This window comes from Lepidothrix coronata, unplaced genomic scaffold (assembly GCF_001604755.1).
Source record: "Lepidothrix coronata isolate B3197 unplaced genomic scaffold, Lepidothrix_coronata-1.0 Scaffold74, whole genome shotgun sequence".
Taxonomy (NCBI): domain Eukaryota; kingdom Metazoa; phylum Chordata; class Aves; order Passeriformes; family Pipridae; genus Lepidothrix; species Lepidothrix coronata.
In genome coordinates, this window is record NW_016690254.1 from 2,700,455 (window position 1) to 2,726,093 (window position 25,639).

Sequence of the window (25,639 nt, forward strand, 5' to 3'; positions counted from 1 at the left end):
GGCAGAGACAGTTCTAAGAATGAAATCTATGAACAGCTACTGAACATTAATTTTCAACTGCATCTCTACTACATCTATAAATCAGTGGTTGCCAAGTTATCCTGGTGTATTTTTATCTTTCTGAGCAATATGACAAGACAACGCTGGGATCCAGCTGGTTTCGGTAACAGTTTTTGTTCCAGCTATGATGCTGTGTGTACTGAGATCATGTGGGCAGCTTCATTATTTTGGTGCTTAAAAGTTTGTCTCTGTCACTTTAAAGCGTTTCATATACAACTTAGAAGTCTTTCAAACAGGAGGAAAATGTATCACATACTTTTCACCTGAGTCTATCAAAAAGCCAGAGGCAGTTAAGAACAGCAAAGAGCATATTTTCTAATCTCTGCTATTAACATCTACTTATTATACTGGTGCTCATACTCCACACCAAAGAGAATACGCAAGAAATTCTAAGATGTAAGAGAAGAAGGCAGCAGCACATCATTTGACAGCTGAAAAGCATTCCTTACAACCCACGTAAAACCACAAGTTATTTCCACCCATAAGCCACCAAATCTGAAAACAACAGGAACGCGATTCGCTGGTTTCCCAAAAAAATGAAGACCCACTACTACTCACTCTTTCTTTTGATGTTCCTATTACCACATTGGACAGTCGGTTTTCAAATAGGTCTTCGGTCTTCAAATTGCCAGCAGCCCCGGGTAATGGAGGAAAGCTAGATAAACCCAATTCAAAGCTGGGAGATGGAGGTTTTACAGGTGGTGGAGACTGTGTTTGGCCTCTCTGGAATAGAAATAACATGTAGAGGTTACTGCACTAGATGACAAGAAAAGATATGCAACTCTAAACTGTATTTTGCACTTGATTTATATCAGGGAACCCCTAGAGAACTCCCAAGAAAACTACACAGGACCAAGGAATAGATACTTTCCTTTTCCACTGCTGCCCTTGATATATGTAATTATTATTTAAATGGGATGGCATATGCATAAGCTTTAGTGATACTGGTATAGTAAGAAAAGTCTTCTCACAGACCCTTCCTTCAGGACAGACACACTGACATAGAAAGGAAAACACTGGTTTAGGTGTCATGATATAGTGAAAATATAAAGCCCATTTATGTGTAGTTGGTAACATTCTAAATAAAAGACAGGAGTCAACAAGAATCTTATTTTCAGATTTATCAAGAAATAGCAAGACAGCATGCCTTGCATGTAGTACAGACAACAGCAATTTTCATCTAATTACCATGAACTTATATGGTCACTATGTAAAAATGCAAAGATAAGTGTCAAAACTATTTTTGAAACAGAGAATTCACTAAAAAATCACTAAGCCTATGAAGAAAAACAATGCCCCAGGCAAAAAAAAAAAAAAAAAAACACAAGATCAGTGGGCTAAATGCAACCATTATGCAACAGAGACAGCAGTTCAGGAGTTACAAGTACCACAATTAAAGATCACTTGAGAGGACTGCTTGTAAGGATTTATAAAGCTACATTCTATTTACACGGAAAAAATAAAATTCCTTTTGTAATATGCTGTAACTGAAGTTACCAATTAACTCCACCTGTACCATGCAAACAAAGAAGTAACTGTTTCTTGACTGTGCTCAGGCCTGTGCTAAGATGATCTCTGCCACAAAATGCCAAATGCAAAGCACTCTTTGAAACAGCTCCTATTTTGAAAAGGAAAATATGAGTATATAGTCAAGATGGTCTGAATGGGAGAACAACGCTTCTGGACAAAAAGAGCAACAGATACAAGACCACCTTTGAGTTCTTTTCACAAACTACAAATTACGTCAAAAGAAGTGTGTGTCAAGAGGGAAGTGGGGAAATAACAAATACAGAGGCAAGAACAACTGCAACTCCCAGGACTGCTACTGACCCAGCATTACCCCCAGGACATGGTCTAAGAGTGCTACAGCAACCAAGACTGCACACTTCCAAAACTGAAGTCTGTGACATTTGGCAGGTCATCTGAGAGAGACTACACTTATCCAGCTCAAACTGCAAGAGGAAAAGCTTGGGGTTTTTTAAGAATCATTCTTCAAATCATAGCACTTGCTTTTCTTAAAGTGGACTGCAGTTCTGCAATAGAAAGTGCTTGCATGTTACAAACACTAAGTTACACAGTTGAGTCCTAAAAACCTCAACATAGTAAGAGTCAAATGGCATTAGCATCTTAAATTAGCAGGATGAGGGAAGAGTTGAATGAATTTTAAACTAATTGCATAAAATTTCTCATGTTAATTTGTTACAAGTTGAGTAATTGGCTTATGACTTTAGCCTCAAAAACAATCTGATCAAACAGTTCCATGCTCTTCCTCATGGAAACATGCATACTCTCTAAATTTTTACTTTTAAAGAAAGATCTTCTAAAGAAGTCATTATTCCATTCAAAACTGGTTTTAGTGACGTCCCGTGTACACTATCTAATGGCTAAAGCATCACACAAGAACTAGGATGCTGGATTAAATTATTTCCACAGTCTAAAGGGGTCAATTTTTAATCTTTTGCTTCAGAGTGTGCTCCTTCCCACTGTACACAGTCATGTGTGTGCAGCAGCTCTCACCTCTGCTCAAGGTACATCACCAAACAGGACACTGACGATTCCTGAGCCAGAAGAGACTAAGGAATCTGGCTGCACAGGCTGCAATTACAGCCTAGTGCTGAGAGAAGAGAACCGTGGGTCTCCAAAGAAGTCACATCTTCCTGTTTTTACACTCAAGAGTTAAAATAATCTTTGCAGTCAGCTCACTCAGAAGTGCCACTCTGCTCAGTAATCCTTTCACTCCAGTCACTCACACACTTAACCTGTACCACTTCCTTGTTCTTTCAAATAAAGAAAAAAGTTAATAGGAAAACCTCAATCTAAAAATTCAGGTGGCTTTGAAAGGGCAAAATAAAGAAGTCCAGGGAATCCTACATGTAATCTGATCTCACTAGCTTTGGGAAGGTCTGACAAGAACTAAAAGCAACCAAAGGGAAGGAATCACGTGCTAAACCTTCATGCTCCTTTATCTAAATTCACTAAGGCTACTCAACAGCAGGAGCCACAAACACACAAATGCAATGATTCCAGACCTATAGGGAAGTGTTATGGCTCATGCAGTGATGTTATTTTACAACTGTAACATGAATAAGGAAATAATCTGGTTCAACTTCATGAACATGCCAAGTGTGGCAAAAACGAATTGCAGAGAAATTATTGGTTTTATCACATCAAACCTTAAATCCTATAAAAAAAAAGTTTATTCTCTTCTACAGCCTTTGAAAAGGCTGTAGAATATCAAAGGCTATATTGGTATATCAAGGCTATTTTGGTATTAACCTTGAATTTCAGTTCACCAAAACCACAATAGTTCAGTAGTGTCAGCATACCCTTACCAAGTGGCTCTTGAAGATGCATTTAAGAAACAGAACCACTTCATAATTAACATTTCTGCTACACATTATGACACCAGGATGTATGTCCTTTAACACCTACATGAATGTATAATAATGAAGTATTAAGTGTTTTGAACTTCACCTTAGCTGTTTAGCTCGCCCTGAATGTGAACACTGGCAAGTTGACAAAGTAACACTAAGATGGAAATTTTTTGCTACTGTCAGAGTAATTTTAACTTTGTCACCCACTACTCCACCTAATATCCATATTTTTGCCTTGTTACCCTACATTTATTATAGATGAATAAGATCACAAACACTCACTGTAAACTTGTCCTCCCTTTTCTTCCGGTAGCCATATGAGTTTTTCCTAAGGGAAAGAAAGCAGAAATCAAAACCTTGCCTAAAAATGAATCTAAGACAGTTAATGAAACCAAGTGAAATTAATTCAAATTGCTATTTTATCCATCTTCATTCTAGACAGGTTATTAAAAAATGTTTTAAGGAAAAATTCCTAGCAACCTCTAATTAAAATAAAGGTACAGATCTTATGCAAGTCAGCATAAGAATACACTGGTTACAAGTAATTCCTGTGTTAAAAGCATCTCAGTGCTGATTTCATAGAAGGGTTAGACAAAACATTACAATATCCAAAGTAAAAGTTTTAGGATTTCTTTTTTAATACCAATGTAACCTTCCAAATATAGCTAACTATTTTCAGTTCAGGTAAAGCTCCTCCAAAACATTTTCAGCACTTTTCCCTCAGCCCTGTTTCAGGTTAAGCCCCTCCAAGCAGGAGTTCAAAATTTGCAATGCATTTTAATTTGGTTTCAATATATTTTCTAATTTCTTTTGTTTGACTTTTATTATTCTAAACGTATTAAATACTGAAATGTCAGAATATAAATCTAAGTACTGACTACTCCTGTAAATTTTTTGTAGTCTATAGTTCGAGTAATCTTGTTTCCTAAGTTCTTAATCATACTTTCATCCATTAGTTATAACACAATTTGGCAAATTAGATTTAGAAAAGTATTACAGTACTTGCACAAAATCCCCACTTAATTTTGCAATGATACAAGTCTAAAATAGGATCATCGGCAAAACATTCAACTTATCTTTCAATTCAGTAAGTCACTCAAAATATGATTTACTTAGAGACAAACACAGCCATTATCAAAGCTGCAAAATGCTTTTATAAAGCACTTATTAGAACCCTACTGTATTTAACAAGATTCCAAGATAACCCTGTTAAATTCTCACATTATTATTGGTACCACTGATTTTCAGCTCCCCAGATAGTTGGTTTTCTTCTTTGTTTCTTTGCTTTTTAAAACTACATAACAATAGTTTCCCTAGTTGCATGTAGCCCTTTTAATTCGTTCCACACTAATCCACCATCTTTGTTCTGTCTATGTCCAATTTGGTCAAAATTCTGATCTTTCAACTGAAAAGGTTAAAAATCAGCACTGCTAGTAGAGGTTCAGGTGCACTGCTGAACAATGGAATGGGCAGAACTTCCTTATTAAAGTAAAGCAAATAATATACAAAAACTTTCTTATACCAGATGAAGAAAGGAGGGAGGATCAGATCTTACGGCTGTACAATGTTCATCAGTTGCCATTAATGATTTTCATCTGGTAGGAAAGTATGCAAGTCCACTTTGCACCTGTTCGATATTTAACACTTCCTCTGAAGTACTTTCCAAGATTTTATTTTTGAGGAGACAATCTCATCTTAAAGCAGTATTGAAAACAGTCACAATACCAAACCTCTGCACTGAATGGAGTAGTTTAAAAGCAGCAATACTTGGCTGTTCAGAGGACAACTACAGAGTGCACTCACCTTCCTCTCCCCAGTCCAGGAGACGAGTCAACGCTGGTCTGTTCCATCCGCCCAGTTCCTACTTCCCTCTTGGTGTAACTCGTAGTAGCACTCTGCATCCGTGTCCTGCTTTGTCCCGGCTGCCGCGTCTGTGGACTCCTGACGCCATTGATTAAACGATCAGCAGAAAAGTTGAATATTGTAGGACTGTCTAGAAGCCCAGGTCCCCTCTCTGCACTGGGTATTGTATGTCGTATATGAGACTTGCTAGGATTCCTATAAATTCAAAAGTCATTTCAACATACATACTAGGAGAGATCTTCTGAGGCCTAAGCCTGTACACAGGATTCAGAAGAAGCAAGATCTTCAGTCCTTTATTGTGTATTTCATGTATAAGAATGATCAACATTCATTTTAACAGGTCATGTGAATTATCAAAATTAACCTTTTCACTGTCTATTTTCAACTAAGCCTTTACCTAAAACCTACTTGAAATGGAAAATACTATGACTAATCCTGCTGATCATGTCGTCTCTCAGAATATTTTAGCTGAATCACCCCAAATCACGGAACAGACAAGTTCTCAGCTTTCAGACTGTCCATTTACATTTTGAAACAGTACCCCCATTAACAACAGGAGCACCATCTGCCCTTTTGCCTCACTTAACCTTGTACCAGTTTCAGTTTCACAAGTAACCTCAAAGTAGCTGGTGTTACTAATATAAGCAGATGAAAACCCCACGTGCCAGATAATACAACAGCTGTACATTGTTAAAAGATAGCTGAACTTGCCTGTTCCTGGGAGGATATTGTCTGAGTGTTGTCAATGGAGAAGCAGCAGGCTTGAAGGTTGGAGATGTGAACCCATTGATAAATCCAGTATTTGGAAATGGTGTTACCTAAAAAACCATATTGCACGCTCATCACTATAAAGAAATTCAGTATTATTTTTTCTGAACCCTGTATTTTCGTCATTCCCTGCAGGACAGTACTTAAAAGATTGGCTCAAACAGCAATAAAGCATTTGTCCAGTGCCTTGTAACCAACTTACAGATGTTGTTTTTAGAGAAGACAGCCACTACACATATTCAACTCCTGATAATTTAAGAGGATTGAAAAACATCAAGTCAAAATTCTCGGAGATAAGTTAAATAACTCTCCTATTTCACACCATCCTATGCAGGACTTGGGAGTACACAGATACTTTTTTGTCAAAGAATCTCTAATCTACATAGTCTGTAATTGTTTTTCTTACAATGCATATGTGAATCCCCCCAAAAAAAGAAAAAAAAGACTTTTTAGTTACTCATTTTACTTCCATGTGATACCTAAATAAAGCCCAGATAATAAATGGATATTAAGTGGAGCTCTGATGCTTTTCATGTCTTACCACCTTATTCCACATGTGAAATACTGTCTTCTTGTCTGAAAAAGCAATATTAGCAAAAGATTTCCTGGCATGGGTGCATATCAGGGTCTTGTACTAACAAGGTATTTCAAAACCTGAAGCATGTTCAAAGTAATTTTTCCAACCTCACTAGCACTTTTGTCTTTTTTATTGAAATGTACAAGTGAGTTTCACTTAGGAAATGTTACTTTTAGCATCAGCAAATGCTTGCTAGTCTTCTCCCCCTGAAAATAACTACAACGCAGAACAGTAAGAATCTTTCTACACTTTATTAAATGACGAAAACCAGCTGGGAGTAACACCATTTCTATAAAGGTATCTTTAAACTTGACCAAGCTTTCTTGCAGAAGTTAAGAAAAATCACTTATCGATGGAAAAGAAAATTTAACACCAAAGCTGTCATGTGTCAAACTACTGTTAGCCTAACTCAGCATGCACGACAGCAAATGCTACCTGAGACTCCACAAAAAGGCCATTAGGAGTGCAAAAAATCTCTTTTAGGAACAGAGTTTCATCAAAATACTGCTTTGAAGTACTTTCTGGTTTCAGAGTTACAACTTGAATGCTGCAAAATTCCATAAAAGCTAGTAAGCCTGAATAACGAGAAGACACTAAACATAGTAAAGGAAAACAAGTTTAATTCACTGCTTAAAGGGACCTTAGCAATGTTCAACCCTTCTTTCTTTATAATGATGGATGATCCTTTTGGAAGAAAAAAATGTTTGTTGTTCTTTTTTTTTTTTCATTTTCCAGTAGTACCAAAAGCATCTCCACAGAAGTCATCTGCCTCAAACATACTTTTTAAGCTTTTTTCCCCTTCCAAGCAGGAAAACTAGATATTTTCTCAAACACTATTAAGTACGTGATGAAGAACTAGGTAGTTTTAGAATTGAGGACATGTGTTGCCATATTCTAGTTTCAGAACAAAAATGGTATACCCACACTATTGAGTGTATTCAACCTCAAATTAGAGATGAGAGAAAGCACTGTTAATGCTTATGCTGAAGCAGAAGAGAGAAATTTCTGCTACAGAGACCACAGAGTTCTCAGAATATCCTGAGTTGCAAGGGACCCACAAGGATCACAAGGCCAGCTCCTAAGAGAATGACTCATACAGGGATCAAACCCGCAATATTTTCATACAAGTCTCTACATGCAAACTGTAACCCTGTCTCATGAAAATTATTCCTGTGTCATGGCTCCTCATGGTCCCTGTTCTCCTCAAGTGATTTCTATTCAAATATAGCTCTTCCTAAAAAAGAATCAAGAAACATCACGTTACATTCATGTAGGTAAAATGGAACTAACCAATGACAATACACTGCAAAACAGTGGGAGATAAAGCTCAGACAGTTAATTTTCTGTTTTGACTAAGAAAGGTACGAGCTCTTTAATGGTGGCAAACTTGTAATGTCTTCCCCAAAGGACAGGACTGGTAAGTTTTCTGGAACACAAAAAGTTCCAGGACAACATAAGGCAGGTGCACAGTATGCTGTGGCCAATTAATCTATGTCTTCTACAGCAGTCTCATCCAGCTACTTCAGTATCCCACAGCAAGACTGCAGTAGTCAGTCTTAGTTTATCTAGAAGAACATTCACATTCATTGCTGCTTACCAAGGTAGTTTTTGCCTTCCCCTGCAAGGGCTCTGGTTACCTTCCCTGCCTGTGAAGTCTTTAGCACACCAACTTTTTAATTAGCTTGCTATTCAGTACACAAGAAGTTTGCTCAAGTTTGTTCAAGGACATGTTAATCCTCTGCCAAAAAACCTTTAAAGAACTTCTAATTTTGAGCATTGCTACCCTTGTCTCTTTAAGTTGCAGGTAAAGAGGCATTTCCAGAGGAAAGAAAGAGGCTCCAGCTAGGAACCCTTAGTCTCCCAGTCATTACAGGAAACTATGTTCCTGTTAGTTTTTGCAGAATAACAAAGGCAGACTAAAAGGGGCCAAGGTAATTCTGATGGGACTGTCACAATGGAGAAGATGGAAGCAGGACTGCAGGATGAAAAGGGTGTCCCATTAGAATATATAAGGATTATTGCTATCACTCTAGCTTTAAGGCTTACCAATAGCCTCCTTTAAGAAAATTTAAAAAAAAAAAAGGTAATTTAAAAGTGATCTTTGTAATTGGCAAAAGTAATTTTATTTTTTTATTGCCAAAAGACTTTACTTTTGCACAGAAAATATTTTGCTTTAAGAACATGACAAATAGCATAATTCAGCATGTCAACCTAGAGTCTAATTTCCTGCTAGAAGATCAAGATATCATATTATCCTTATCTATCTGATTCCATTAAGTTTATTCTGTACATATCAGAATTGCTTTTTCTGGTATTCACATACATATTCTGAAGATCTAATTCCTAAAGAAGCTTTAACCCATTGCTAAAAGAAATTCTTACTAAGATTTCTTTAGGTAATGCTTAGTTAATAATCTTTACTAAAGAACTGCCTCAAAAAGAATCACACTCCAGCCTGAGACCACATACAATTTTCAAATAATCCATCTTTGTACACCATGGGAAGGATTCTGAAGGACTGTTTTTCAAGAAGAATTAGAATCTTAAACTCCCCTTTTCAGGACACACATGCTTCCTACACCACAGTACTTCGTAAGAAAATAGTACCAAACTTTGAAAAGAATAGAACTGCTTCACAATCAAGAGACTTACCAATGAAGGGTCAAGGTAGCTGTGTGTGGCTGACCAGGTCTGTGGGCCAATTAAGCTGTACAATGGGAAGTGCTGCTGGGGACTGTATACTGGAGGTATGTAAAAGGATGTTGTGTAACGCTGCTGCGTGTAGAGGTTCATATCCAGAGGTCTATATCCATTCTTTGGCAAAAATGTGTTTATAGCTATTGCCTTTGCTTTTATCCTTGCCTGCAAAGGAGATGAGATTATTTACTACAGCATCCTTTCCAATTATATCAGGATGGTTCAAACCAGCAGCTCTCAAATTTTAAATGGACACTTGTCAGTAACTGCTTTCTCTTTCAAGGACAGTAGGAACAGCTCAATGCTTCCCTGCTGCCGGATGCTGGGCTGGATATGCCACTGTCAGAAAGGAGGAAAAGGAGAAGTAGCATTGTATGTGCTACATTTCAAAACCCAACTCCAGGTCACGTGGCTCCTGAGACTGCACCATTTAAATTTATATTAGAAAACACAGTGAACGCCACAAAAACCAGAACACAGCCACAAGCTTCCCCCTCAAACCCCATAAAGCTCTATTTACCTTAATTGGTTTTCCTTGGAACGTTTTCACTTCTTCTCTAAGGTATCTGTAAGCCTTTAAAAAAAGTAATTATCTTATTTGTCACATATAAATTAAACATAGGAAACTTACATTTTGACAGGCTGAGCCTACCAATAATTCCTGGAGTGTCTGCTAATGTTACACTATAGAAAACTCATATATAATCTGCATTCACCTAAATTTAAGTTATCATTGCAGAAGTGCTTCAGTAGCATTAAAACAAGACTTTAATGCTTATGACTGAAGCATTTCCATGGTTCATCCAAAATATCAATGTTCTCTGTACAAAAAAATCATAGCTTTGGCCAGGACACCAAAGATAAAGATGAACAAGATAAAACTCTTAAGAGTTATGTTTAGTAGCACTGATAGTACTAGCTCAGGGGAAGCATTACTGTTTTTAGAGGTTTGGGTATTATTCTTTTTCATTGTTACGCATTTGTAATACTGTTTAAGACCTGTCAATTCACCCTCATCTTGTCCTTGTTTACTGTTACATTCTAATATGCTTCAAAAAATAGTGTTACCTGCTGTGCATCGGCTTCGGATTCAAATGTGATGAACCAATTGTCATTATAGGCAAACTCACAGTTGATGAACTTAGGCAAATTGTCTCCTTTGAAAAGTGCTTCAACCTCCTGAAGAAAGTGGTTTGATAACAAGGTAGAGAGAAGGGATGGAGAGAAGAAAACATCAATTTGAAGTGCAAAACTTTGGAACTCCAAGCAAGAAAGAGAGAAAGTACTTTCAGGCTTACAAAACAGAACTGAGGAGTTCAGAACACCTGCAGCAGCGATAGCTCTCTCCAATCTACCTGCTAGCTAGGAGGAATTCAAACAAGCACCGTCTAAGGCAATAATGCAAGAGAAGTTGCCTGCTCCCTTTAAATATGGGGGAATAAACTATTTAGGCCATAGAGAGACATTTAACCTTGGCATCAAGTGCAGAAAGATGTCTATTTCTCTTCAGTCCCTAAAACCATGGAGCCTCACGAAGACCCGTGCATATGGCACAGGACAGGAGAATTCTGCCCTTTCAGCAGAAACACGGAGATAAGCTCCAACTCAAATGTCTATAGATTCACGTATTTGAAACAGGGTTTACGTTACCTCAAACATAATCTGTTAGTTTCTAGAGAAAACACAAACATTGGACTTCATATTTTAATTTATTTACATATTTTTTGTTTTTCCTCACAGAGTTGAGGTGAGCAGCATCAAAAGGCAACACAACTTGGGAGGCCTTTACAGTATTTTGGAACTTTGTTGCTTAAATAAAGCCTGACACTGCTGTACCAGAAAACATAGGCTATTAAATCTGGCCAGTTAAGTCTAGATTTTTTCAGTCTGGCAAATTTAAACACAATGTATAAAACACTTCACTTGAGACAAATTCTTTTGAAAATAAAGACTCCTCAGAACTTTGTCTGAAGCATTTAAGAATGACCACCCAGGGGTAACACATCCAACGTGACAAACTGATGACAGCAACAAAAATAAATACATCTATTAAAAAAGAATCTACAATACTAAAAGCTAGGCAGTCTTTGAAAGGTTTCATTTCACTTGGAAAGCTAGAAGGGGCTATTATCTTTAAGCTACCTACATAGTAAATATCCAGCTTTTTCCTTCCAATTAATTTTATCATGTTCCTATTTATTAAGGCCTCTTATTTTTTTGTTGTAAGTTTTTAAAGTGCAGTACTTTGATTTTTGTCTGAAGACTATCAAGAAGAGCAACTCTTTCACAACCTTTACTCTTCCTTGTAAAATTAAACAGAGGGGAAAATAAAATATCTACCTATCATCAAGAATCTGTGCCTTCTCCTCCTTTTTGAAAATTCAGGATTGTTTAATCTACAGCCCCATAATCTTTTCTAATATTCCCATTAGTCATAGTCCTGCCTACATCAGAGTTGCATTGAGGATCTTTTAAAGAATCACGTTCTCTACTGTTGCACTCGTTCCACAAGCCAGTGGAGATCCTTAAGTGACTTATTTACAGCTCTCAACTCAGCATTATGGACATGTTTGCAAAGCTTTAAGTACTTTACTTGAACAAGCTTCAAGGTTCAACAGTGGCATTTTCTAGGCTAAGCCTTATCTTCCTTCGTCTTTTTTGCTATTTATCCACTAAGTGCATATGGATAAGGCAGTGTCCAAGAAAATGATGGCATCTCTACCAAAGACAGCATTATCAGTTTCTCAGTCCTCTGCAGAGCTACAGGTTCTACCACAGCCTTCCTATGAGCAACATGCTCCTATCAAACATATTTATTTTCCAAATAAACACAATAAACTAAGCTTTGGAAATGCTGAGAGAAATGTAATATGCTTATTGAAATCCGGAACAAATCTAACTTCTAACTCCTAAGGGAAAAGTATTCTTTACATAACAAGGAATCACTTACTTCAATGGGAGTAGATTCAGGTACTTCACGTAAAATCACAATACAGCGATTCTGATTTGGCCTAACTTTTTCCCCCTTCTCATCCACTTGAACTAAAGGCAACGCTAAGAGAGAAGAGACAAGAATGTGTTTCAGAGGTCAGCAATCATAATAGCTTTGCACACCAAAAGATGCTGTGGACACAGTTATGCAATGCAAAGCTTCAAATATTTTCGAACACTAAGAAATGAGCAGATGATGACTGAGAATACTTTCAAACATATGAAACCAAGTAGACATGTTCATTATAATTTCCATGCTCTTCCAGCCTAGAAATTCCCAATTCAATAGCATTTTCTTCTAAAGCACATGTTGAGTCACGTTCTTTTTTGATTCTTACCTTAGTGGTAACGTCCACCAGCCTTTCCTGAGAAATTAATCACAGAAACACAGAGTACCAGGTTGGACCTCTGGACCATCTGATGCAACCTTTCTTGGCAAAAACATGGTCTAGACAGGATGGCCCCGTTCCCTGTCCAGCTGAATCTTCAAAGTATCCAGTGTTGGGGAACACACTACTTCCCTGGTAAGATTATTCCAATGACTAATTGTTCTCATTGTGGAAAATGTTCCTCTTGTGTCCATTTGGAGTCTCCCAAGAAGTAACTTGGACCCACTACCCCCATCTTTACCACATGACTCTTTGTATAAAAGGAGTCTTCATGTTCTTTGCAGCCACAGTTTAAATACTAGAACATGGTAATAAGGTCTTTGTCATAGAAGGTGACCAGGTGTGTCAAGCACAATTTGCCCTTGGTGAACCCAAGCTGATTTTTTACAACCAGGTGCTTCATTTGACCCGTGATAGTCCCCAAGAGGATTTGTTTCATAACTTTCCCAGGAAATGAAGTAAGACTGTTAGGCATGTAATTTCCTGGGTCCTCCTTAAAGCCCTTCTAATAGATGGGGGTAACATAAGCCTTCCACTCTTCTGGGACATCCCTTAATCTCCACAGCTTCTCAGAGATTATGGAAAGTGGTCTCACAATGATGTCAGCCAGCTTTCTTAACACCTACGGATGGATATTTGTCAGGGTCCATCAATTTGTAGGGGTCGAGCCCCTGAAATAGTTCACACATCAACTCTTCCTTCACTGACAGTGCATCTGTGGTTACATCAGCCTGGGTCAACCTGTTCCTAAGGTCTGGGGCCCATTAGTGCTGGTAAAAGAGGTGAAGAAAATGTTAAGAATCTGTCTTTTCAGTGTCATTGGTGACCAGTTCACCTCTCCTGTTTAACACAGGGCCAATATTTTCCTTCTGTTTCTGTTCATTGTTTACATACCTGAAGAACCCTTTCTTGTAGCTTTTGACATCTCTGGCCAAATTCAATTTGAGCTGAGCTTTTGCTTTTCTAACTGCATCTCTGTGCACCCTGGCAATGCCCTTGTAGCTTTCAACAGGTATTCATCTATTCCTCTCTTGGTTTTGAGCAGACTTAGAAGCACAGAGTTAATTTAAGGGGGTCTCTTGATCCGCCTACTTTCCTTACCTTTAAAGGAAGTGAAATGTTTTTGTGCTTCCAGGAGAGAACATTAGCTCCTTTATCCTCCATGGAAGCTTCTCACAGAATCCCTCCTAACTGTGCTCTGAGCAAGCTGAATTTTGCTTCTCTAAAATCTAAAACCTTAGTACCAACCCTTAGTGTGCTCAGCATGACCCTAAACTCCACAATGCTGTGATTGCTACAGCCAAGGCTATCACTGAGATATTACAAAGCAGGTTCTCTTGGTTTCTGAGTAGCAAGTCCAGCAGTGCCTCATTCCTGGTCGGCACATCTAACACTTGTATGGGAAAACAATTCTCTACACATTCCAGAAACTTGATGGATGACATGAGCTGCTGTATTGTTCTTCCCACAAATGTCTGAGAAGTTGAAGTCACCTGTAAGAACCAGGTTTGGCTGATCCAAAACTTGCTTAAGTGACCCAAATATTGCTTTGTTGGTCTTACTGTCTTGGTTTGGAGGTACTGTAAGATCCCCCTTGGAGATAACCCCTCTGAGCTTGACCCAGAGATATTGCACAGAGCTTCCAGTTGATGTAGTTGACTTCTATACATTCAAGATTCTGCTTAAAAGAGAGTGACTTCTCCATCTCTTCTTCCCCACCTATCTTTACAAAACATCTTTCAGACATCCGTTGAGATCCTCCAATTACGTGAGTTGTCCCACCATCTCCCACAATTTAAACTCACATTATTCTTATTTGCACAGATCATTATCCATTACCAGCAATATGAAGTAGCTTTGATAAAAATACAGTTCTATAACTGTGATGGTCTAAACTGGAAGCTGCTTGGGCTGTTTAATGCTTTACAGAAAAATAATGGCCTATTATTGCAATACATTAAAAAGGAAAGATTGAAAATTCAGATTAATAGTCCTATGGCAATAACCAAAATGCTTTCTGAAATTGAGGAGCTTTTACTTACATCTCAGCACTTCAACAATCAAATCCATATCAGTACTGAGTTTCTTGACATGATCAAGGTTTGCTACTGTCATTATTGGCACATACTGATCACTGTCCATCTGTGATATAAGGTACATGTCACTGGCAAGATTTTCTCTGTTGGGAGAAAAAAAAAATAAAAATGGTCAAGTGTCACAGATACAACTTGAAACAAAAACATCACATAGCAGAGGGCAGATTCCTTCAGCATTTTCACTAACTAATTAAAATCATTGGCTTAAATAAAGCTTAAGTTTCTCAGCTTTAATTTGCAAAAAAAAAAAAAGACAAAAAAACCAAAAGGCAAAACAGTAAAGGTCATAAAAATTCATCTGATCTGTAATTGCTCATAGCTACTCTCACTTCAAATCAACATATTTGTTAGTTTATGCTTTAGGTTTCATGTTTAAGTTTCATGTAAGCTTTAAGAGGTACATCAATACGATACTCTGAAATTAGCATGTTAATTTCCCCAAATTCTCATCCTTTCCACTTTAGTTTTAAGCGACAGATGAAAAATATATTAAACACACATCCCAAGTTAGGTACTAGGTCTTGTTGGTTATCCTCCAGTTTGCTACACTTAATGTATGTACATACCTAGATAAACAGAATTCCAGTGTCTTTTTCAGTAATTCTCGTAAATCTTCCTGACCTTCTGGCTGCAACTGTTCGTTTCCACCTAATAATTAAAATACTTCGGATTAAAATGTAGTTCTGTTGTATTACACAATAGATATTTTAATCAAACCATCATGTCTATTAGTCACTATATAACTAGTAACAAATTTTCAGATTCAATAGATGTTCATTATGTATTAGTTCAACAACCACCAAAACTGCATGGGAACACTTTTTATTTAAGACAGAAAAGAGAAAACATGTCTGACTTCACTTATTAACCTCTGTTCTCCAAATACATGAAAATCTGAAGCATTTTAGAAGAACAGCTACAAGCCCATCTCAAAGTAAATACTGAACTGATTTAGCTTGTAGACCTGTCCTCCATTCTCAGGAAACTAACCTCTTTCTAGCTGACTAAGCCCTGACTAATGCAGCAAGAGGCACTTCATACTTCAGCCCTCACTCGAAATTACCAATACACTAACTCAGAAAAGAGTTCCAAAAATGAGATTATAAAATATCAGCAGATATACAATCTACTAGTAACACATGTGTAATTGACAATCTTTTGGTTAAGAAGGCAAAATTTTTTTTTCTTATACTTTAGAGTTTCAAAATTATCATCACATGGAAAACATGGATTTTATATTCATTTTAATTTAGACCCAATATACTAATGTCAGTAGAGGTTAAACTAATTGTGCCAGTGCGAGAACTGTTTAAAGATTAGAAGTTTAGTGTGGCTTTTAGAGATTTATAAAACATCTAGTAACATGTTATTTAATATATACCTACATAAATTAGGTTTTTTTTAAAAGTATAGCCCTCTATACCCTTCCCTTCAGTAACTATCATCCTTTTCTTCAGCTTTCCTTAACCGTTCTTCTTCCTAAAGCAAGTTCTAATTTCCTCCCACCACGCTGTCCTTCACGTGTTCTACTCTGAACAAGATAAGGCCAACACCTGAGAAATACACTTATGTTCTAACCACTATTTTCCTACCCCATCCCCCCTTTCTTTCTTATCCAAAACCCATCAAGGACCAAAATTATACGCATTTTAAAAAATAATTATTAAATTAAAAATCAGATTTCAGACTTGGGACCACCTGTGTCACTCACTATTCACCAGGTGGAACAGATCCAATGCGCTGTTCAGCTGCTTACAACACTATCTGACTCTTGTTAAAAGTTAACTATTTTGGGCATATAAAGGACACGCTGACAAGTTTTAACACTAATCTGAAGAATACTGTTCCCTTCTAGACTGTGAGGCACCTTTAATACAACTTTCTACTTGCCATCTAGTTATTACTTAATATTCCCCAATAGTACCCTTAAGCAGAAGAGTCAAAGAGAGCTTTCAGTTTTTCAACATAAGCAAGGATGATCCCACAACCGTGTCTGATTTTACTTGTCTTGATTTCCAGCTATGGATGCTATACTGGTAATTTTAAATACATGTTATAAAATCAGCTAAGCACAATGAACAAGGAACAGACCTCCCGTTAATCTCAAGAAACACCCAGCACATTTTCCTCTCCTTCCCATCCCTCAGTTCAAGTAGTAATCCCACATGCATCTTGCAGACCTTCTGTCCCTTTCAGTGAAATATAAGCATGGCTGAATCTCTACACTACTTTCCAGAAACTTCTTAAAACATACCATCTGGTATAGACTACAGCTACTACCAGTTGCACTGAAAAAACCCTGAAAGTTCATTAAATAAGAATGCAAAGAAGTTAGACTAAAATGCTGCCTATTTTAGCATTTCAAGTACAAGACTGGTCTTTCCACACATTAACATTACTACTTGAGACACAAACACTACGTGAATCTCACCTCACCACCTGACCCAACGAGAAACGTGCAGCTTAAAGAGGTAGATATCTAAATGTAAATGTCTAGGGATTTTCATTCAGAACCACGTTCCAGAAAATACTCAGTTAAATCCAGAACGTTTGTGCAGCACCTCATAAGACTTATACCAGGACGAGACTGGTCTCCAAACATGTCTAAGTGTGATTGCAGAAGAGACAGGATTTTCTAGGGTCTGTTTACAGCATGCAAATCTTGAGCAACAAAAGTGGCGTAGTTTGGGGGGGGCTTTGGGGGGCTTTTTAGATGCTCACTGTTTAACTCAAAATACATGTTTGTTTTTTAAAACTAAGCCCAAGCAAATACTAGCTTTCTCTTACCTGTCTGGGTGGTTTCATGCAAAGACTCATACTCAGAATGATCGAGAGCCAAAGGGTTCATATCTGTCTGGTCTGACACCGAAACAGCTGGTGACGGCTCCGGTAGCTCTGTCAGCACTGCATTCTGATGCTTTTTGTCGCCATCACCGTTGGCATCCAGTCCTGCAGCACAGACGACAAACACTCAGGAAGCATTCTTTCTAATCACTGTGACTTCACAGTTACAACTAAATCTGAAATAAAGTTGCTTACACGTTTGCTTTAATTTTTTTAACAGAAAACTAAAATTGAGAAAATTCTGCACTGAGTTTTAACTTTTCCTTGAGCAACAGCTAGAAAATGTCATTCATACCTTCTTTACAAGAATCTGGAGGTTGGTCAGGTATTTCTTCCCACGTTTTGCTCACACTACCATCAGTGGCACCACTTGCTTCCAAGTGTAACATATGATTTCCCCACACCTTTGCATTAGGGTTTAACTCGGAAACCTTGGTTGACTCCTACAAAACAAAATTGATTATGCACTTTGTGGATGCACAGCATGCATCTGTGTGTAGATATGTACAGTTTCAAATAACAGTATTAGACATACAATTCAAGACTGTACTGTCAAGTTTTTTCACATCTGAATATATTAACTGAATTCCCATAATCATTTCAGGTACAAAACCAATTGAATTGTGCTGCATGGAATTCATTTCCCTGATTAAGAATCATCAGAAAAGGCTAGCCAAGCAAAGCAAACAACAACAAACATTTCAAATCCATACTTGACCTAGACTTCAGGCAGTTCTCTAATATACATGTCTACCTGATGTTGACTATATTGGTATTGCATCTGTTTCTGCAAAATAACATTAAAGAAAAAAATAATCAAGAAAATACCAAAGTACAAGGGTTTTTTTTTCTGAACTTATATAAACATGTAACATTTTTGATGAAACACTATGGAAAATTGAAAGCAATCAGATGTGCATGACAACTTCTGTCATTACTTCAAGAGGAGGAACAGTGCATTAGGACAGAAGGGATGAATTATCAGATCCAGTTAAATCATCAAGACAATCTCCTTTAACCTGGATTGGAAATGCACACATTTAATGATTATATATGGTTATATACAACCATCACATAAATGATTATATTGTGCTTCAGAGAGGTTGTTCTGCAGTGCAAGCATCTACAATACTTTTTTGATAGTTACACGAGAAAGTTTTCTCTTGTGTTGCTAATGTTTGAGCAAAATGCATTAAATTATTCCATACAAAGAATATACTTGGAATGTTTTAATATAATTATACTGGGAAAGAGGATTGTTCATATCAAGACACACTAAAAAAGCTCATTGAAAATTTGTTTTGTGAATTTATGGATTCTAGGAACATTGCAGCATTTAAGACAGGCGCTCCAAAACTCCATGAAGCTTTAAATCTTAAACACATGCACTCAGTTATTATCACAGTGCACAGAAAATATATCCAGAAAGCAAAAAGATCTAAAAAATCTCAAACACATCTATTGAGTGACAGAGAAAAGACTTATAAAAAGTGGAAGTGTTTGACATAACTACCTGAATAGTAACTATTCAAAGATGACAGCAAGTTCCATCAGTTTCCACTTTTAATATACAAAGTTCCCCCAGGAGACAGCAAACAGCCCCAAGTTCAACCCACTGCCCACACTGTGATTGCTGGGCAAGGTCAGAGCAACTGCTCCAACACAGTCAGTGAGGGGAACAATATCCAGCGCTGGCTCTGCTCAGCAGGGAAGGAAAAGGAGCAGCAGCTGCTGCAGGTTGGCTTTCACAGGGTGAGTAAGGTTGGAGAGGACCACTGGAGGTCATCCAGTCCAACCTCCCTGCTCAAGCAGGGCCCCAGAGCTCGTTACTCAGGACTCTGTCCCGACAGCTTCATTTGTTTCCTATCCCAGCTTTCCAAGATCCAGTCCAGCTCATTCCCCTCACTTCTCCTGGAGCCACTCCTTTCTCCAGCACTTCAGAAGATCACCTCCAGAAGTGAGCAAATATTTCCTAGTTGCTACCAAACAAGAACTTCAGGAAATCCACAAACATTTCTTCCTATACAAAGGTAAAGAGCACTATTAACAGTCTGCAGAAAGCTTCCTTTCCCACACTGAAGTGTTTATCAGGTTCATCTGGAACCGAGAATCTGCAATCAAGTCACTTTACCCAACGTTTAAACTTTCATACAAAGTAAACAGAAACAAAAAGAAAAAAATATATTAATATTCAGCAACATTTTGAACTTCTGTATTCTGTACAGCATTCAGTTTTGCAAAGGAAAGGGAAGAGTCAGCTTCAGGAAAAATAACATGATCTGTTTAACTAAAGAAACCACAGTTTGACTTGGCTTAGTCAAACTTCTAGCTTCAGCTTTAAGCTTTAACATCAAATCACTTCTCCAGAATACTTACAAATTCGTCTTTATTTTGCCATCCCCAAGTACCAGCATTTTCTGGTGCTAGCAGCTGATACGGGTATCTTTCCACTGCGTATGAAGCACTTGTTAAATCTTCAGGTTCATTCTGGAAGTTTTCACTAACTATACAAAGTCTGTCATTCTTCATGGTATCATTAGAAACTGCATTATTCCATAAAAAGCCCATCAGATATTCACCATTACCAGCAGGAAGCGTGTCAGAAAACAGTTGATTTGTCCAATCATTATTGCCAGTCTGAAGACTGATGAGATGTGGCCACATTTCAACATGGGGATTTTCTCTGTCCGGTTCATAGGAGTGCTGCTCTTGGCCACTGGGTACATCTTCCATCAGATCTAACACACACTGCTCACTGCCTTGCTGAAATCCTGCGGCAACAGGAGCAGCACTCTGTATTTCATAGGAAGGAGTAGCAGCGTATTTGTCTACCTGCTTTGGGTCAACACAAACTCCAAGCTCTTTGTTCGAGCAAATCTTGTGATCTGGCTGCATCTGTTCCCAGGTTGTGGTCAAGTCATTTGTTTGAGGATTTAATGTGTAACTGGTGTTTTTCAATTCAGTAGTCTTGGCTTCTAACAGCTTCAAGTTCTCGCTGGTAAAAGGTTCTATATTCCCAGTTGATACACTAAAACCAGTGAGGTTCTGCTTTGAGTGGGTACTGACACACTGGATGACTTCACTGTCCTGAAGATTACATTCATTTACATCACACATACTTTTTTCAGGAGTTTCTGATCTTTCTTCAGTAAAAGACACAACAGGAATTGCAGTGTTCCTGACCTCTGGCTCTGGACTGGCACAGTGACGTAACTCAGGCTCTTCCACTGGTTTGTCATGCACATGAGAACATGCATTTTGACACAATGATGGTAAGCAATTATGGGCTTTATGTAAGAGATGATTGGTATCTTCCAGATTTTTAGTGTCATCTTTTAATTTTATGCTCTTGTACGTACAACTGTCCATGGTTGCAGGTTCAGTGGAGTCAGAGGGAACGTTCTGACTATGAGCCAAGCCTCCATTGCAACTGAAGATGCCTTTATCACAATCAACAATGTCAGCATTCAAATTTGGTTTTATATTTTCTGCATTGTTATCAATGGACTCATTTAGGTGAACTTCAAATTTTGTCTGTTTTACAGATTCTACTACATCCCCAGCTATTCTGGCTGACTCTGTCCCTGCACTCAATTGATTTTCTACTACACGGAAGAAACATGCATCCTGTTCATCTTGTCTACAGTTCATGTCTATTTTATTCATATCCTCACATTCCACAGGCACAGAAGAGACACTGTTATCTGAATTTGAATATTTGCATACTTTACCTTTACTCCCTGGTGACTCCTGTGAAACCTGACATTCTAGGCTGTTTTCCTTTAGGAACATGTCATCTGTGCGTGGGTTATGTTGTTCATGAGATGTCAAAGTGCCAGCACTTACCCACGGGCTACTTCTGCTCAAGTTACCAGCTTCCTCAGTCAAGTCACCAGTGACACGCTCACAGACACCTTCCTCTGTGCCACCATGGTCTGCAGCTTCAGCTGATGTCTTGATTTCACTGCAGCCCTTAATTTGAGTTTGAAAATCAGAACTTTCCTTCAAGTTTTTGTGCATTTCAGTCGTATTCAAAGCTTCACAGTTATGCAAAATTGTACCTGTGCATTTCTCTCCATCTTTCAAGGACTCTTCAAAACTGCTGTGATGTTCACTACAGTCTGGTGCAAACATTTGGCTATCACCATGAGTTCTTTCAAGTGTTTTCTTTTCCACATTTGAGTTTACTTCACTTTCTGGTTCTAGAAAGTAGACTTTTTCAGCAAGTTTCTCTACATTGTCCATTTCACGTAACTCTAGTGATAATTTAAAGTTATCCCTCATGTTCTCTTCCATCTGTTTAGTATTTGTTTGCTCTACAACACTTGAGGGATGCCCACTTAAACCAAGTGGTACAATATCAGAATGATTACTTCCCTCAGTTTTTCCTGAATTACATACTCCAGTGTCTAACAAGACACCAGAAATACAATCACTGTGTTTCACCTTTTCTGAGTTAGGGCTGTAGTGGTCCTTTTCAGCAGCATCCACGGGCTTCACAGAATTACAAGCTGTATGGAGTGATTCATTCCAACTGACAGCACTACCTATGGAATACACCTCCTCTTGCTGATTCTCAGGGATGATTTCATCAGACACTTTTGCTCTTAAGACATCTGTTACTGTATTGTCAGTATTTAACTTAGGCACCTGACACCTGTCAGTCAGTAAGTTATCAAAAGATTGGATGTCTATGCTACAATATTCGCTTGTGTCCTTTTTCTGCATGTTTGGTCTATCCTCTTTTTTATACTCAAACAGTTCTTCCTGTGAATTAAACTTAGCTTCCACTTGTGCCAATCGCTGCACTGGAAATTCCTTCCCAGTGTCTAGAGGTCGTGCCATGCTGCACATTCCTTCATCAGTAACAGCTGAGTTATCTATGTCTGCTGCAGTCTCTTCATGCACAGTAGCTGGCACCTCTTCGTCCCCTGTCAGATCTTCGGCATCTACAACACAAATACTGTAAAACTCCCTGTCTTTCACATTTTGACTGTTGTCTACATCAAGATAGGAAAGTGTTGGAGGCACCTCTCTATATGAACTTGAAACTTTCTGTAGGCTGTCACTCTTGCTGTCTTTAACGTTTACTGTTGTTTCATTTTGCCTTGAATGGTCACACGTCACTGCATAATCCTCCAGAAAATTTCTATTTAAGGAAATTTCACTCTGTAACCCTTTGTCCAGGATGTCTGGTACACGTGAATTCGAAATATGATCAAATAAGCAATGCTCTTGTACAGTTACATTTTCGTTATTAATATTACTATTAATGTTTTCTATATTGTTCATGTGCTGACCACTGCTATTAGATTTTTTAGGTGCTCTTTTTTTAATAACCCTGTCTTTCTTTTCTTCACTTTTCTGCAGATTTCCATATGTACCAGAGACTTTCAAGAGGTGACTAAAGGAATTAAAGAAGCTAAAAGGTCTGTCATACGTCCTCCTCGAGCTCTCATGAGGAGTATTCCCCATGCTTTTATATGATGGATATTTCCCTTTTCTACCCAAAAAGCCAGATTTAGAATTTGACGCTGCGCAATCATCACTACAAACGCATTCACTGCCGACTGTCACAGCCGCCCCGTTAACTGTCCTTCCCACTGTATGCAGATCCTGGCTTTTCACAGTTCCAAAAATTGAAGATAAAGTTTTACTTATCCTTGACTCTGGTGCTTCCTCTTCCACAGATTTTTGTAACAAGCTGGTTTTCTCCTCACTCGTGCTGTTACTCAATTCTTTACTGAAGCAGCAGCCCATGTTTAACAAGTAGTGTCAGAGGGTCTTCTCATTGCAAATCACCTTCCTCTTACACTAAACTAACTTTCTATGGCTACTGAGGAGACAAGCCAACACCCAACTGCCAAAAATAGCACACTTTAAAACCATGCAGGGGTTTCATATGTCATTGCCACTCAAAGTCCAAATCCCAGTTGCTGAGCAATGTTTCAGTATTTCATCATATGCACTGTAACATTCAAGTCAAATAATTCTAATGAGATTACAGTCTGTTTACATGTATTACCAAGTCTTATGAACTTCTACTGTTTAATTTCCTGGAGAGTTTCGTTCATCCAAATCACTAAAATATTTAAATGACATCTTTCACAATGTCCATGTGTGCCAGAAACTACCTGCCTTCATATTTAACGTAACTCTCACTTCCTATACAAGGATAAACGCATTCTGGCTTCACATGTTTAAATCTCATGTCTAAATCAAACATATTTCGGACCATTTTCTCCTTCTCCTCCCTTCCCCCAGAGCTGAACCTACACCACAATTACTTCTTTAGGAAAAACAGGCTAAAGATAGATAAGACCTCATGTATTCCATTGAGCAGTCATTGTACGTTATCAGAAGCTAATTCTGTTCCAAGACTTTTTTTTTTTAATTTGTTATCTGCATGAAAAAAAAAAAAACAAACCATAATCCCTCAGTGACTTATAGCACTGGAGGGGGCCTCAAGATCATTTAAGCACCTCACGGTACTGTGGCAGGATTAATTATAGGTAACCTCCAAAAAATTTGTGTATCCTTTTAAAAAAACCCTCAAAAATATTTAAAGTTATTGACTAAATGCTACTCCTCTTCCAGAGAAGTCTGTCCCCAGTATAAGTTTTCACTGATGTACATAAACAGACTTCCTTCCGACCTTATGACAACTAAAGCATTTTTAGACATACGTATTTACATACTGAAATATTTCTATTACTTTAAGTCTTTTTAGTTGCTAAAAAAAGTGGTTCTGCTTCTTCAAAAAGAAAAAACCCAATAAAAAAGCTGAAAATACCCAGCAACCTTTTTCTGCTGTAAATGGAGTTGTTCTTATTTGCCTTTACGTTATCTCACATCACTCAGACCTTCTCTCAAATTCACTGCTATTATTTCAAATTTGGACCTCATTCTTCAGAGCCTGCAGACTGTACAACTACAGCACCACTCTACTCTGTTACTTAAAAGATATTGAAAACACAGAATTCTGAGTGTAAGACAAGATAGACCCTTAAACTCTATTTCAAATGTTCTTTCAGATGTACATTGAATTCAGTGCTATTTTTCCACTGGTTGTGTACCTTAAGGCAACTAATACTCCACTAACTGTGGCCACAGAAGAGTATTGCTGAATTGGCTAGAAAATACATGCCCTCCTCAGCACAGTGGGCTTCGAAATTGCAAAGTAAGAACAGAGGAAGACTATCCTGCCACCCCCAGCTTATCCACTGCATGAAGCCTGAAAGTGCCTGCAGCTACACTGTTCCTAAGGATAGGAAGTTTGATGCATCATTGCTGCCATCTGCTGCATTTTTTTTAATTCTCCCATGGGACAAACTTATTCAACATGCTTCAATCTAGACTTAAAACTACGCCAAGTCACTCCTCTCTTTAGCATTCCCTGGAACCAAGAACAGGGAAAGGGGGAGGGAGTTACTTATAATAGTTTTTTTTGAAGAAATGCCATGAGCAAACAATTTAACTGTTTTTAATGTCAGCTTAAAGTCACAGTAATACTTACAAAGTTGACAGCTATTCACAAAACTCCTTCATCAGGTAAAGAAATAGCAAGGTTTTTCCCTTTGTGATTTAACTAACTTGTGCTTTCCGGAGAGGAACTAAGTGTCTTTAAGAGACGGACCAGGGCAAAGTCCACTTTTCCAGTGCCTTAACAACCACTTCTGCTATCAACTAATGGGGAAAAAAAATAGGTGAAGCAGTTCAAGCAAGCAGAAACTTATTCCAGTTTTCCCATACCCTTCTCATGTGCAAAGGCACATTTTGTTCTTGTTTCTTCGGTTTTATCTAAGAGTTCCAGGGATAATTTCTATTTTTAAGGACCTATAGTACACATTCACGAAGTCACATTCCTCAATGCTGTTTATTGTGAGATCATTTTACAGAAAAAGACAAAAAAAAAAGACAAAAAAAAAGACAAAAAAAAGACAAAAAAAAAGACAAAAAAAGACAAAAAAAAAGACAAAA

The 25,639-nt window shown here is 37.9% G+C and overlaps 1 protein-coding gene across 7 annotated transcripts in view; it reads right to left on the reverse strand.

The window, feature by feature from the left end:
• LARP4B (La ribonucleoprotein domain family member 4B) overlaps positions 1-25,639 on the reverse strand; it is a 58,720-nt gene that overhangs the window by 8,728 nt on the left and 24,353 nt on the right. For 3 of the 7 annotated variants that reach the window (XM_017819390.1, XM_017819391.1, XM_017819392.1), the window contains exons 3-14: positions 17,955-18,102; positions 17,603-17,764; positions 15,382-15,463; positions 14,762-14,898; positions 12,290-12,393; positions 10,408-10,518; positions 9,860-9,913; positions 9,295-9,504; positions 6,009-6,115; positions 5,238-5,492; positions 3,717-3,762; positions 619-783 (exon numbers count right to left, since the gene is read on the reverse strand). In XM_017819390.1, coding sequence (XP_017674879.1) covers positions 619-783; positions 3,717-3,762; positions 5,238-5,492; positions 6,009-6,115; positions 9,295-9,504; positions 9,860-9,913; positions 10,408-10,518; positions 12,290-12,393; positions 14,762-14,898; positions 15,382-15,463; positions 17,603-17,764; positions 17,955-18,102 — 1,581 coding nt within the window. Of the gene's footprint in view, positions 1-618; positions 784-3,716; positions 3,763-5,237; positions 5,493-6,008; positions 6,116-6,150; positions 7,877-9,294; positions 9,505-9,859; positions 9,914-10,407; positions 10,519-12,289; positions 12,394-14,761; positions 14,899-15,381; positions 15,464-17,602; positions 17,765-17,954; positions 18,103-21,505; positions 23,441-25,639 lie in introns of those variants that run through there. The other 4 variants (XM_017819389.1, XM_017819387.1, XM_017819386.1 and 1 more) reach the window with 4 other exon arrangements.